Here is a 15142-nt window from a genome sequence, read left to right as displayed (position 1 = left end):
GTCTCTGTACACAGAGAGCTGTTACCCTTCCCTTTATAGTTATGACAGGTTTATTATGGCTTTTTAAAGGCAAAATGTTTTGACTTTTCATGTCCAAACATTTCTTTTTGAAATCTAGCTCCATTTGTTCACATTTTTATTTAAAAGGGTAAAACACCGAGAACGTAACAAAATGAAAACAATTGTTTCACTCAAATTACATATTTTGTTCAAGCCAAAATTATTTTTTTCAGCCTTTTTGTTTCATCAAGAAAAAAAATCAGTTTCAGTTCAAAACAAACTGATTTTGTGGATTTGAACTGAAAAATCAATTATTCTCTCTGCTCTATACATATGCTCTAGGTGGTACTAAGAAGTGAAACAGACAATTCAAGTTCTTCTTCATTTTGATGATATTTATTGCTTTTGATTATATCTATGGTCACTTTTTCTTCCTATATATTTGTAAAGCACCAGACATACCTATGGATAAGTAATAATAATAAATAGAAAGAGCAAGAGAAGCAGTCATGATACCTAATCACAGAAAAGAAAATGGCAAAAAAAATTCTGGGTGCACAGAATGAGTAATTAAAAAGAGCCTGCAGAGATATTACCAGATGTCATTGGCATTACACCAGGAATTGCTCTCGCTCTCTCTCTTATACTGCACACACACGCATACCATACAATACGATTAAACAGACGACCACATTAATTCATTTTATGGCCCAGGTTAAACTATCTATCAATGGTGTTTACCAAATGTCTCCCCCTTTGGCATGTAAGACCTCTGAGAGCTTCGATGATATCTGTAACCAGGCATCAGGTCTTTCAGCTCTCTCTAACCTTTGCCAAATCCTTTTCAGCACTGTGCAAGCAAGAGAATCACAGTGTTGTGGCTTGGTCCTGCTCCCATTGAAGTCAATGACATATCTCCCATTGACTTCAGTGATACAGAATGATGCTCTTAGTGCTCAGACTGTGACCTCTACTCCTGAGTCATCTCCCTCTGAGGTCAGAGTTTAGGTTTCTTTTCGTCTTGTCAATGATGCCCAACAGCAGGTAACCCCAAATGCACTACATCCAAATCCAGTTACTTTACATAAAAGCAGAGTTTATGGGCACAGGAGAGAAAACAGAGAAAAATCCGAAAATAAATTAAGCTCATCTAGGTGGATGCTCTGATAAAAGCACTGATTGAGGGGCACAAAACTGATGGTACAAAGTATGGAAATGTTACTATTAGTTAAATAGTTAGAAAAACTTTTTTTGGTCTGCCTTAAGATTTTTTTCCTACTGTGTTAGATTAATGTCACCCTGTTTTAGGAAGTCTGTATGTATGTATATGTATATGTATATATGTGTGTGTGTGGTGTATGATCTCAAATTCTTTTTCCTCTTCCATTCACTCTAATTTAAGTGATCTTTCTGATGACAGAGTCATTTTTCCCTTTGGGTATGATAGTGAAGAGAGTATCCAACTCTCAACACCATTATCTGAGTCAGTATCCAGTAATACAGTGTAATTCTTCCTGTTGCACAACCCAAGTTACTTTTTCATATAACACCAATGATCTTCCTATATGGTTAAATGCTAGCTTTTCTGTTTGGTTTTGTCTTTTCCTGTTTCAAAGTTTATAAGAAACTGATCTGTATTTAATACAAACATTTTCTCATTTCCTCCAAAGACATTGGATCTAAGGGCTTGTCTACACTGGGGAGTTTTATACTGACATAAAATTGCACTAGTGTTGCACTGGTGAAAACATGTTCTGTACACACCCTGCACTGGGGTAGAAAGAGGATTGCATCAGTGTAGCTTTCCTGGCTTTGACAACAAGGTAAATTGCACGAGTGCAGATCGCTTGTTTACCCTAGTGTGGCGTGTGTGCAGTGTCATCTTTGTAGTTACATTAGTACAGAATACCCCAGTGTAGACCAGCCTTATAAGGAAACGTGACCAGCAGGCCATTCCCATAACATCTTGTTAGCTTATTGAGTCCCTTTAACAGCTCTTTGAGAGAATGTTTCATTGTCATGCAAATGAAAATTAGTTTCCAAGCAGGCTAATTTCTACATAGCAAAACATACAGAGCACAGTATTCCACTCCCCAGGGTTTACATAGCACATACAGTTTATATCACACAGACAAGACACTAACCCTCACATGGTTACTAAAAGAAAGTGAGAGAAAGTTTGCATCTGGTGGTCTAGTAGCGTTGATATGCACTGACATGTGGGAGATGCAGATTTATTTACCAGGCCTAGTCCCTCACTCCCTGGGTGGTGGTGGTTATTATTTGCCATAGCACCACTAGAGATAGGCACTTTCCAAACACTTAGGAAGGACAATTCCTTCTCCAAGGAGCTCAATTCTAATTCTGATTGAGAGTGGACAGGAACAGAAGACGGGCCTTGTAGGGGGAGTTATAGAAGGGCAAAGAAAATCTTGTGGAAATTCTCAAGTCTATGACAGAAACATGAAACATTCCTTAACGAAACCAAAAATAAGTTCAAGATGATAGTGGGGGCTTGTTGACACTTTGAGAAGTTTCAAGCTGAAGTGAATTTTTATACCTGAAATGTAAAGCTGTCAAAAACAGAGTTTCTATGGAAACAAATAGAGCCTTAATTACGGTATATCGGCACAGGAACGCTGGTATAATGAGAACTGTGTAAACTCAGAAATGCCATCAAACAATAGCAGGTAGCGAATGATCTCAGATATTAACTCAACAGATAATGAGAAATACTGAGGTGCACTTTCTCCAGACAAGTACCATAGTTATTTTGGATGGAATGGGGCCTTTGATGACCAAATTGGTGTATACAATTGCATTAGCGATTCAGCTGATACCTTATTGAGGATTAGTGATCAGCTAGCGGTGGCAGTCTGTCTGTGATGTGCCAGTGGTGATATTTGTTCTGCTTTGCTCTTTATTCTAGTTGCAAAAGAAGAAAAGCACAAGTTTGACAACTGACAGCACAGAGAAGTGAAAAGAAAAACACTCTGAGCTACACAAAAGTCACAAGGTGAGTTTGTTTGTTTTTTAAATATTTTAAAAGTAGACACACATGGACAGAAGATGGTGCAGCTCAACTGACTTCAGTGAACTTTTCCCTTCTTGTGCCCATAGAGAATTTGGCTGGAAGTCCATAGACATATGATGAAGTTTTAACAACCACCCTTTTCTGGAAAATGATTCACAGCAGTCCCCCCAAAAAAAGTAATTCTGATTAAAGTACTAAATACCTGTAGGCAGCCATATGACAATTACAGCATAATCTAACTAATCTTTGTATCCTAATATTTATGGGTCAGTGGGTGTAGCAGCACATGCTTTGTTTACCTAGCAATATTCCAGAGATTATGACCTAACAGTGTATTTATATAATCATCTGAATTTTATTATGTTTAGTTGACATTTAATATATTTGATCTGAATTTCCCTTCTGTACCAGAACAGAACTGATGAGACCTTAAAGGTCTGTTGTGTTTGTTCACGGAGTGGATTGATGCAGCTAAGTATCATGGGATCCTTCAGCCCGGAGGAAAGATGGTAGAAAGCCGCCGAGACCATGGCAAGAACATATTTTCTAAGAACTGTTGCTATCCTCATGGACGCAAAAAAAGGAAACTTTGATGTATAGATTTTTTTTATTTTTCAACTGCTCTTCTAAATAATATATTCTTATACAAACTTGGGTGCTGTAATTATTTCCTTTCATAGATGTGTTTATAAAGAACTGCTCCTGTTCCCAAAGAAAAATGTTTTCATAATATGTATATGGAGGAAGGGGTTGGGTGTTGGACTTTTTAAAGGAGCCATTTTATAAACATTTGTGTGTGGTATAGTGTGTGTCATAACAGTAAGAACAGAAAAATACTGTATTATTCATGTATGGTTATGTAAATATTAGGAGCCAAATCCTGCCCTGGTGTATACCCACAGGACACTAACCCTCACATGGTTACTAAAGGAAAGGGAGAAAAAGTTTGACTCTGGTGGTCTAGTAGTGTTGATACGCACTGACATGTGGGAGAGGCAGGTTTATTTACAAGGCCTAGTCCCTCCCGCCCCTGCCACCCTACTGAGGGCCAGATTGTGACTGATCCCTGTGCAGGAGTACAAGGGAGGAGGAGGAGGGGTAAGGAACCATTGTTTCTTGTGCCCCTGCTGCAGGGGTTAGCCACAATCGTAGTCCTGGAGCAATCCTGAGTGCAGGAACTGGTCCCTGCTAGCACTGGCTGGGACACTAGCTGCCAGAGTTGGCCACTGCACAATGGAGTCCCCCTGCTGGGGTGTATCCATGGTTGTGCTCTGTCTGTGTGACAACGGCCCTCTTGGCTGACACATGGGGAACTGAACAGGAGATGTCCAAACTAAAAACATGAGCTGCTACAGCTTGAGCTAAATAGCCAAAGCTCTGTAGTTAGGGACTGCAACAACTCCTATCCTCTGTGTATCAACACAGAGGGGCAGATGTAGCACATGTTCACCCAGGGTTACATCTGCACACAAGGAAATTCCAAGCGGCATGCGCAATAGTGCCAGTGCTGGAGTGGTGCTCCTCCATTCCACCCCCAATGAAGGTTCATGGCTAGAAGCCTCAATGGAGCCTGGAACGGGGTTCCACATGTATTACCGAGGGCAGAATTTGGCCCTAGCTTTTTAAATCTTCACATGACAGAAGTGTAAGAAGTATTGCACTGTAGCTTTCACATAGGTATGCTTTTAATCAGACTGTTTTGGTGGAAGAAAACAGGCTGCCATTTCTGTGCTTTGTCTCCTAGGTTATTCTGTGGTTGTGCTATAAATATGCAGAGTAGCACATAAGGAAGGCATGGTGCCCACGAATGCTCGTGTTTCTCTTTGAAGGGCACACACACTGAAGCCATATGTCTGCAAGTTCCAAAGCTGCATGTGAAGTCTTAGCTCATTTTAAAAAGAAAGAAGAAGGTGGGTGGCTAGTCCTTCTTCCTCATGATACAGGCAACACTTTAGGAATCTCAGGCTTTCCTTTCTAGGAGTACCAAGTGACTAACACTTGCTCTTTTCAGCATTGAATAATAATCCTTACCTCCTTTTTGTACAGTGCTTTGGCATTTCAAAGCCTTTATTCTTCTCTAGTTTGTGTTTGTTAATTCTCAGCTTAACATTGTTTCTCCCGAGGTGGATATCCCAGTATTGTGATCTGCTCTCCAGTCCTCCACAGTCTGGACACCTCCTTGAAATTTCCAATTCTTTCCCGTCTTCCTGCTTGGCTGCCCCACTAGCAGAACCACAGTGGGTGGTGCTGACTTTTTCTGTTGTAAATTGGATGATAGCCAGAAGCAAAGCCTGGATTTGAACACCCCGACAAGGAAAGGTTCTAAACCCAGATTCAGATGCAAGTTATACAAATACCTTCATAATACAATGATCCAAATACCCCTGAACTCTGTGATGTTTGAGAACTGAATCTGAATTTTGCAGCTACCTGTCTTTAGTAAATATTATACTCCAGAGTTCATGATGAACCAGATTCATTTTGCTGTGGAGTTCCTGGTTTCTTTTCACAAGGGAATCAAATTTACCATCTCCAGTTAAGTGGATTTCCTCCACAAATCAGCCCCCAAAGCAGATGTGCTGTGTAGTAATTACAAACAATTGCTTTAGGATATACCAAGTCCTGCATTCAACCAGAGCATTAAATGAGAAAATCTCTTGTAATAAGACCACCTCACCCAACTCATAATAAAGATTTTTAAGTGTTTATTATTATGTTGTGTTACCTCAGAGATTTCATTTCAACTTAAAGGCTCTTCAGCAAACCAAAGCTCTGACTCTCCAAGCATTTGCTTAACTTTACACACATGATAGTCTCATAGACATTACTGTAACTCCACACATGCATAAAGTTAAGCGTGTGCATAAGCGTTTTCAGGATCAGGGCTCATCATGAGCTTGAGCCTTCTCCCATTGAAATCAATGAGAGTTTTGTAATTGACTTAAGTGGGACCAAGCTAATTCCCCATCGCGTTTAAGGGTAGCCTGAAATTTCGGATTTACTTCTGAAGGGAGATCACTATAAAGGACACTGGTGCAACGCTTCTGGCTTTAATGTAGGTGCATCAGTATTACTGAGAGGAGAATTTGGCTCTTACTTACTCAAGCATATGCTAATACCTATAATATATAATATACATAATATATAATATATGTGTGTGTGTTGTGTGATCTCAAATTCTTTTTCCTCTTCCATGCACTCTCATTTAGGTGAGCTTTCTGTTGACAGAGTCATTTTTCCCTTTGGGTATGATGGTGAAGAGAGTATCCAACTCTCTCTATCTTGTAACATATACTGCATTTAACTAAAGGAACATTCAAAGTGCAGGCAGCTGTTTAGACAAAATGCAAACAAGACCCCTTGTTTTATTAACCAGCTACTGATATAAACTGGAAGGCCCCACCACTTATTTTGCCCCCTCGGTATTTGTAGTGTTTTCCAAGCAGTCCCTGTCCAATTTATGTTTAAACATGGGGATTGGAAGGCATCCTCTCTTAATTCTAGTTTTCACCTGTCTTTCCATAATATTTGATATTGTGATTCATATGTAAATGAATGGATTTGATAAATCCTGGCAATCAGCCCTTTCAATTGTCATGCATTTTCAGTCTGACATTTGAAATCTATACTTAGCATAAAAATGGAGCTTTTGGAGGCATCCAGACAGGCATCTGAACTGTGATTTAGTCTTTTTTTTTCTAACCCAGTCAAGTATATATCTATGAATGTTATATTGTAATATTATTTTTGACTCTGTGTTATGTGCCTTACAAAATGTTACACTGTCTGCTGCTCATATCCTTTGAGCATCATTATTATCCTGAATGCATTCCAGCCTGGTATTTTTACCATTATCCTTAGAGCACAGGCAAATACAAAAGAATTTATATCTGTTCCACATTTTTGGCTTGGGAAACCAAGCTAGGGCTCCGTTTTGTTTTTAAATAGAGAGATTTCCCCCGAGTCCTGTACACACTTCACTCTTGCGCAGAATATTTCTAATCAGATCAAAGTAAGGTCATATATCATAACTACATAGCTGGGAAAGAGACAGCTTTAAAAACTTGAATACTCCACAGCAGTCAATTTTAAAAGAAAGTTTAGTGCATGTTAAATACATGGACTATGTAATGCCAAATAAATATCTGTACGTGGAAATTGCTAATATCAGAGCTGCCTCTGCGGTGTAATAATAATAGCATCTGTTCCCTATGGCAGTGAAGCACAATACTGGGTACTGAGGATGAACCCATCGTGAAAAGAAATGTCAGACAGTATTTAATTTTCCCATTTAAATCATGGGCTATTGTTCCAACCTGCCTCTCTGCTCCAGAAACATTGGAAGCTAGAGAAAGTCTTTGTGCCTGAGTTGTAATATTAAAAATTCATATACTTTTTATTACTCTCCTAATCTCATTGTTTTGTTACAATAATAATAATAATTAATAAATAATAAAAATAATAAAAGGTTTCAGGAGAAATACCCTAATTCTGGAACAAATTTTTCATAGAGTTGGGCAAAATCTTCCCTAGCTTGCTTATACCCCGTGTCATCTCATTGACTTCATTGGGGTTGGATGGGGGGGTAAGATTGGGCAGAATGAAGCTAGCTGCCACTGATTCCCTGGTGTAACATTAGAGGCACTTAATGCAAGGCTGGAGGGAGACTGCAAGAATTTTACACCTCTGATCCTGGGGCCCTTGTGGGCGGACTGGTCCTCAAAATAAACACTGGTTTCTAGAGGCCCCCAGGGGCTGTTTGCGCAGCTGGGAATCGGGCAGGAATAAGATAACCTTGGCCACATGGTGTGCCCCTCCCCCCACCTGTTATCTGGCCAAATCCAGAAAGGGTGGCATACAAGGCTCTATATCACCTAAAGATTCCCCTGTGCATGGGGAATACTCCAGTGTCTAGATCTGCTGGGTAGGGCTGTTTTTTGCTGCCAAGGTGATGCAGTCTTCTCCACATACTGACGAATCAAGGCCTGCTGTGTTTAAAACATTGTTAATGTTTTCCCAGGCAACAAAGAAGTGAGTGGGAAGGTCTGTTCTTCTCAATTCCCCAGGTAAGCACAGAGTAAAAGTTAGTGACTGGGCTCTGAAGAACTGCACTAGAAAGTGGGCAATAAGTGCACCTATCACAGGAGAAAGGCCAACAGCCATAAACATGGCGGGCCCAAAATGTGCCCTCCCCTTCCTTAAAATATAGTTACATTTATAACGTTCCTCTGCACCCCTCATTTAGCAAAAATTAAAAGTTTACCAAAAACCTTCAAAAATCAGAGCTGCAATAGTGTCAGTATAGCTTCCTGTCACATTGCATTCTGCCCCGACTAAACTGAATGCAAGAAACGGGGGTTGGCATGTGGTGCAGTTATGCACAGGAGTCTGACTTACGTTCTCACCTCACTGCCTTTCCCAGTGGTTTTCTTTGCATGGGGTGGCATGGGAGTGAAATTCTTCCCAACTAGTATCCAATAAGTGTCATGTGCTTAGGGCTCAATTGTTTTGTTAAGTCCAAGTCCTTATCCCCTGCCCCAGGGGAGCTGTGGGATGGAGCACCCAGCCACACAGGGACAGTGGATGATGCACCGTCCTGTCAGCATGCTCGAGTCACCTTGACCTGTCAGCTCAGCAGGCCAGTACACTGGGAGTGAGAGGAGGAGACCATGCTCCCATCTCCTCCCTGGCATTTCTGGGATGTCTTGTGACTCCAGGGTCAGTCCCTGTACTTCCCTAGCACCTTGTCCTCGTTGAGTACCCCAGGTGAGTTATATGTTCTGTGAAAATATATTACCTTTTAGCACCTTTGCTGCCTTTCAGTTTCATTGATTGGCCCCTCATTCTTGTGGAGGGTAAACAGTAATGCCTGGTTTACCATTTTTATGCCCATTGTTATTTTGTATAACCTATTTCATGCCTTGTTTTATTTATGTTCTTTCTAATTATATACACTCACATTAATATTCATAATATATTACTGTATGTATACATCATGTATCCTATTTATAATTAAGAATAGCCTAATAATCCTATTACATATCTGAAAAAAATATATAAAGTTTGCGTGAAAAGGCATAATCCCTAGATGGGAGGCTTGTGGTTCTAGTTGGGGGCTGGATATCAGGGTCTCCGGGTTATATTCCCAGCTGGACCTGGACCTGTGATGCTTGTACTGGCGGGTGTACAGGCCTCACACACACTCTTGCTATCTGTAGATGTTTTTATAATGCTGGACTTTCTCTGTTACAAGGGAAACTTAGAATCGGGAGGGTTTGGCAAATATGAACTGATTCTGTCTCAGCCAAAACTCGCTATAATTCTTCTTTTGAGGAAAAATCTTCCCCTTCCAAATGTTGTTGCTCCATGCTCCCTGCCCTGTCTGATAGAGACGGCAGATCTTCCCCGAAGGGGAGCTGCTCAATAGAAGGAATTTGGAATAGCTATATTTCTTTCTTGAGTAAATCAATTTGCTGTCAGCAGGGGCGGCTCCAGGCACCAGCGCACCAAGCGCATGCCTAGGGCGGCAAGCCGCGGGGGGCAGCCTGCCGGTTGCTGTGGGGGTGGCAGTGAGGGAGCCTTCGGCGGCATGCCTGCGGCAGGTCCACCGGTCCCACAGCTTCGGCGGCAATTCTGCGGCTGGTACGCCGAAGCCGCGAGACCGGCAGACCTCCCGCAGGCATTCCGCCGAAAGCCTCCTGATTGCCGTGCTTGGGGTGCCAAAATACATAGAGCCGCCCCTGGCTGTCAGACCATCAGTGGTAATTCTGCTATTAAGATAGCTGGGGCATTTCTGCAGTCAGAAAAATGCAAAAATAAAATCAAAGTAAAATATATGTACCCTAGTCTGTGTGCTCAGAGCACAGCTGCTAACAACAGAATACTTTCCCAGGCAACCAGGCCATACGGGGTCAGCTGCTCCAGCCATATTGCTCCACACCGTAGTACTCATTCCAGCAGAGACCTGCAAAGCCTGCCAGCCACAGCAGCGGAGTGAGGGGTGCTTTCAAAGTGCCCTTAACTAATGCTGAGCTACGGTGCCCTGTTAGACACACATCCTCCATCTGACAGGCTGATCCACTGCAAACCACAGTTTTGGGGCTCTGGTTAGTTCATAGCCAGGCACACTGGCCAACTGTTTATCTGCTGTTAGCCTGCCTAACATTTCCTGTTTGGACTTAACTAACATTAGCTAGAGAGCAGTTAAAAAGTCCCACATGATGAAAAGTGACATGGGGATACATAATAAATGTCTGATGGACCAAGTTCAGGTCACTCTGGCTGGAGTGCTCAGCAGATATCACTAAGCTGAATAGCAGGCAGTAGGAAGGGTTCTAAGCACATGCAAATAAATTGCCAAGTCAATGCAGCATGAAAGCCGCTAACATTTCCCTTTGCCATCTTGGTTCTGAAACTTGTTTTGCTCATTCCAATGTTTCCAATTCTTTTGTTGTGTTTTAAACAAACTTCCAGCTGGCTATAGAAAGAGTTCAATCTGCTTTTCAAATCATCAGGCTGACAACCTAGTCTAGTGGCAGTGTTTGGATCCTGCTAACATTAGTGCTGGCGGGTCTGTCTGCCTTTCCATTGTAAAAAGCCTTGTAGTGGGACTTTATAACTCAGGCTGTGGAAAGGATCATGTAAGATTGCAATTCTTTCTTAAAATGAAATTTTGAATGCAACTAACCTGAAACCCTTCGCGTAATCGCTTTTAAAAAAAATAAAATTTCTCTCCCACAGCCCCCCTCACTCCTTACTTCCCATCCATTCGCTTCTCCTGCTCACTCCTGGTGCACCCTTTCCCACTCCACAGTCCCTATGGTCTTTCAGCCTGTCTCACACACCTAGGCTTTGCTGTCTCCATAGCTGCAATTCTTCACCATTGCACCTCCGCCGGCATTAGGAATGGTGGAAGCTGTTGTGTCAGCAAGACTCAGGCATTTTTATTTCTGTGTCATCTGACCCTGATCAGCTGATACATTCTGCTTCCCATATTGGTTATCTGCTTTTTGGCTGCTTATTGCTAATCAGACTTGTTCTACTAGACGCTGTGGTTCTTGACTGATGTTTGGAAATTTCACCAAAGTGTCCTCGCGAAGTGAAAGAAACCTTTGACACTGAAGAAGAGGTAAGGAAAGAAAGGTCAGGGGTGGCCCAATAAGGATGCGTGGTGAAAAGGGCATGGACTAAAGGGTCGTCTCCAACCAGGGCTATTGTAGGCAGAGCTGTGGGCCTCTGGATGCACAAGAAACATCTGATGACTGAGGCCCAGATTTGTAAAGGTGTTTAGATGTTGCAGCACTCAACATTGCAACACCTAACTGATGTACGCGCCTAAATCACATTTTCAAAAGGGATTTAGGCACTTATGAGCCAATATGCCCTGGACAGTCAGGAACTAAATCTCTTTTGAAAATAAGATAGAGACTTCAAAATCGCTGCCACGCTGAGCATCTCAGTGCCAAAATGCCTTTGAAAATCTAGGCCTTAGAGCTTGGTCCTGCCCTCACTGAAGTCAACGGCAAAACTCCCATTAGCTTCCAGAGTGTAGGATCAAGCCACTGAGGAACAAGGTTTAACAATTATAAGGTGACAGTCCTCAAGGGATATTATTATTTGGTTAGCACAGTTCAATTACTGTAAACTGGCATGTACGCTTCCCACGTAGTGCTACTGAACTAACAAATAAAAATCTAGTAGCCAGGGAAGTGGTGACTAACAGCTTTGGTTTGAAGAGGGCATAGCATGATCAGCTGTTGTGCAAGCTTCCCCACACAGCTCTGCCTATGCTCCTTAATCCCACCCAACACCTCTCTGCTACTCAAGTCCTACACCTACCAATTTAATTCCCATGTGAATGGGTCCTTCTAACTTCCAAGGACACGAGCAACTTTCTAGGGCAGCTGCCCATGGATCCTGCCTTGAAGAGCTCGTCCGCCGTCCCACCTTTAGAGTTGTGGTTCTTACACTACCAGCGTTTTCTTGCGCTGGCTCACAACAGATGTCGCTGCTGCTGCCTCTACTGGATTGTTGACACGCTCAGGAAGCCCAACGACAGGATGGTTAGACTAATAAGGGGGAGGGCAACAGAGTTAAGACTTTTATAAATTAATGGGAAAAAATCAGCATTGGTTCTATGAGAACTAGCTCCATCTATTCTCCTCCGAGTGCTCTGCACTGGGGCTGCCACCAGATCTGGCTCTAAGGGCCTGATTGACAGAGGAGCTGAGTTGAAGTCAGTAGGAGCTGAGGATACTCAGCATCTCTGAAAATTGTGTCGATATCATTGCCGACTACGTTTTGCTCAGGATGGCTAAATTGGGTCCTGATCCCGCCAACCCTCCATGTTCAGAACTCCCATTGCTTTCAATAGGAGTTCGGCTCACAGAAGACTGGCAAGATCTGGCCTTTGATCTCTGAGCCATTTGTTCAGGTCAGTGGGAAGAAATGGCTCATTTTTCACTTCCTGAAGGAGGCTTTGTGGACCACGATCAGCATCCAGGCTCAGCTGAAGTTGCAACAGTCTTTTCACGAAGCCAAGGCGATAACTACTTTGTATTTTCATGGGTGATTTGACTGTTGAGCAGTTACGACCGCTCTGTGATGAAGTGTGTATTGCTGTGAGATGACAGGTATTTATACAGTATGTTCCAGTTAAGATTGACCAGGTAAAACTAATCTCTGATTTAATTTTCTCCCAATGATTTACAATTCTGTTTATTGTGTCATCCTTCACACGCATACTTTGCCCTTATACAGCCCTTTCCATCTCCGAATCTCAGAGGGCTCTACAAACATTACGTAAAACTCACAATACCCTGTGAGTTGGGGAAAGCTTATCACGGCTCTTTTACAGACCGGTAAACTGACAGAAAAATTAAGGGACTTCCCCAAGGCTGCAGATCCATTCAAACGCAGAGCCTGGAATAGAAGCCAGGAGCCTTAGCTCTCTGCTCCTCGCTCTAGCCACTATAGAGAATACTTGACCCTGACAATCCTCATCAATCTTCTCTCGTCTTAATCCTCCTCTCTCCTTAGGCCCACGGTTTCCTTTTGATTCTACTCATGCAGTGCCTTAACTAGCCACCAGAACTAAGAGGACCCTGGCGACTCTGCAACCTTTTGCTCAGATCTCTCCCATGTGGGTAGCTTCAGTTGTTAGTTCCCCCTCTCAGGTTGCTAGAACAAATATTGCAGTAGTGTATAAGGTTAACTAAGGTGGAGAAACAGTGCTAGATAAGAGCACCTTTATGAGCATAAATGTTTTGTACCTGTCCCATGAGGCAATGAGAGGCCAATGTAACCCATCCAGAGCTAGAGAAATAAGTTTCTAGAGCATATAAGACAAAAAGTCTAAAACACTAAGTACCTGCAGGAGGGTCATTAGGTTTATATGCACATGTTGTAAATTAAAATGTTACTTCTTCCAGGCTGTTTTTAAGGACTTTGTTCTTCCTAGTCATAGTTGCCACTCCCTATACAGTAAGGGGCAGATCCTCAGCGGGTATAGGCCTAGCTCTGTTGTCTTCAATGGATATAAACGGATTTACATTTGCTGACGATCAGGCCCATTGATTTTTTTTTTCAAGATAATTCATTTGATTAAATGAAAAGTTTTCTTTTTTTTAAATATTTCTCTCCCCATTTCCCCCCGTCTCCTCCTTTTTCAGTGGCAAAATGGAAAAAGGACAAAGGGGAGACAAAAAATTGTTGGTTAAAAAAAATCATGAAAAATGTAGGAAACAAACAAAAAGAGTTGATCCTTTTTTTAAATTTTCAGAATGAAAATAACAGGTAAGGAGCCCACACGCTGTTCCCACACGCTGCCCCTTCAGTCTGCCATAACTGACACATAAGCAGCTCTACTGGGTGTGAAAGGCTATTTCATTCCCCATGCTTGTTCAGTCTGGTCCTCTCTGCTGAGACTGTCAAACAAGGTGACAACTGTGTGGTGAGATATTTTTTTGTGCTACGGATCTGTGTTCACTTTAGGATTTGAACCAAGCTCACCAGCTCAGTTTAACATATAAACTGACAATGCCGAGTTGTTCTGAACAAATGTAGCAGAGTTTCAGATAAGTTATGGTTTGCCTTCACAGCTTTTGTCAAGGAAGGAATCTGAAAGTGGGAATGGATTGAGGGAGAACCTCCATTTGCAGCGCACGTTTTAGTAAGTTGAAAAGTTCAGGCATCCCCCTTGTTTATTCTTTTGAACTTTACGACACCAGTCATTTTATTTCTTAATTCATCCTTTAATTTTGTGGGAGAAATGTTGCACCCTCAAATAATGGCCCCCTCCATTTTGCACCTGCAGTGAATTGCAGGCATTTGTATATCCGCACTGAGTCCCTTTACAGCAATCAGGCCCAGTATATGCCCTAGACCTAAATACATGCAAATAAAGTAAATGCTACACACACATTAAAAATTTATTAAACTTGATTAAAATAAATTCTGTTTTATTCCTTTCCCTTTGTATCAAAGAGTTTGGGGGAGAAGGTTCTTATTTTTCCATAACAACAATCATCAACAGCAGAGGAGTCCTCAGTGAGCTTACTTTTTTCCTTCTTCTTCTTTTATAAATGAGGTTAAATATATTATTCACAATGTAATAAGCTTATAACACCTCCGAACTTATCTCTGGGACAAAGGTCTCTTCTCATCCCTAGTTGTTAAAGTTTAACTGGAGAGATAATAGTTATCTTTGAAGACATATTGCACAGGGAGGGGGATTCTGTGGCATGACTTGTAAGAGGAATTCAGTGTTTGCAGAGTAAGAATGGTATTTACAGGCTGTAAAGCGAATAACAACCGACTGCCCATTGTTACAAAAGAGGGAGAATTCTTCACAGTGTTACAGGAGATGATTCACTCTCCATGTTGTGGAGGTCAAGTTCTAAGCCTGTGAGTTGGAAAAAGCTTGCTTACTGTATTAATTTGATCCCTGTGTCATTTTAGGTTTCTGTAAAATGTAAACTATCACCAGTAAAAACAACATAGAAATTAGCCCACTTGGTTGCAGAGACAGACTTTGCAGTATGAAGTGATGCAATGTAGACTTCCTGAGACAACAGACAGACATCTTGAACCAATCACCCTAAAGAGTGG

General features: G+C 41.8%; 1 protein-coding gene across 1 annotated transcript in view; it reads left to right on the top strand.

Annotated features, from left to right (window-relative positions):
* LOC112111331 (high affinity cGMP-specific 3',5'-cyclic phosphodiesterase 9A) overlaps positions 1–3520 on the top strand; it is a 91454-nt gene extending 87934 nt beyond the window's left edge. Inside the window, exons 18-19 of the mRNA XM_026651470.2 lie at positions 2930–3016; positions 3446–3520. Coding sequence (XP_026507255.1) covers positions 2930–2980 — 51 coding nt within the window. The 3' untranslated portion in view covers positions 2981–3016; positions 3446–3520. The remainder of the gene's footprint in view (positions 1–2929; positions 3017–3445) is intronic.
* The last annotated feature ends 11622 nt before the right edge of the window (positions 3521–15142 follow it).

Source organism: Terrapene carolina, unplaced genomic scaffold, assembly GCF_002925995.2.
Source record: "Terrapene carolina triunguis isolate 2854851 unplaced genomic scaffold, T_m_triunguis-2.0 Scaffold31, whole genome shotgun sequence".
In the NCBI taxonomy this organism is placed as follows: domain Eukaryota; kingdom Metazoa; phylum Chordata; order Testudines; family Emydidae; genus Terrapene; species Terrapene triunguis.
Note: the sequence above shows the minus strand (reverse complement) of the source record. Positions and strands in the feature narration are given on the sequence as shown.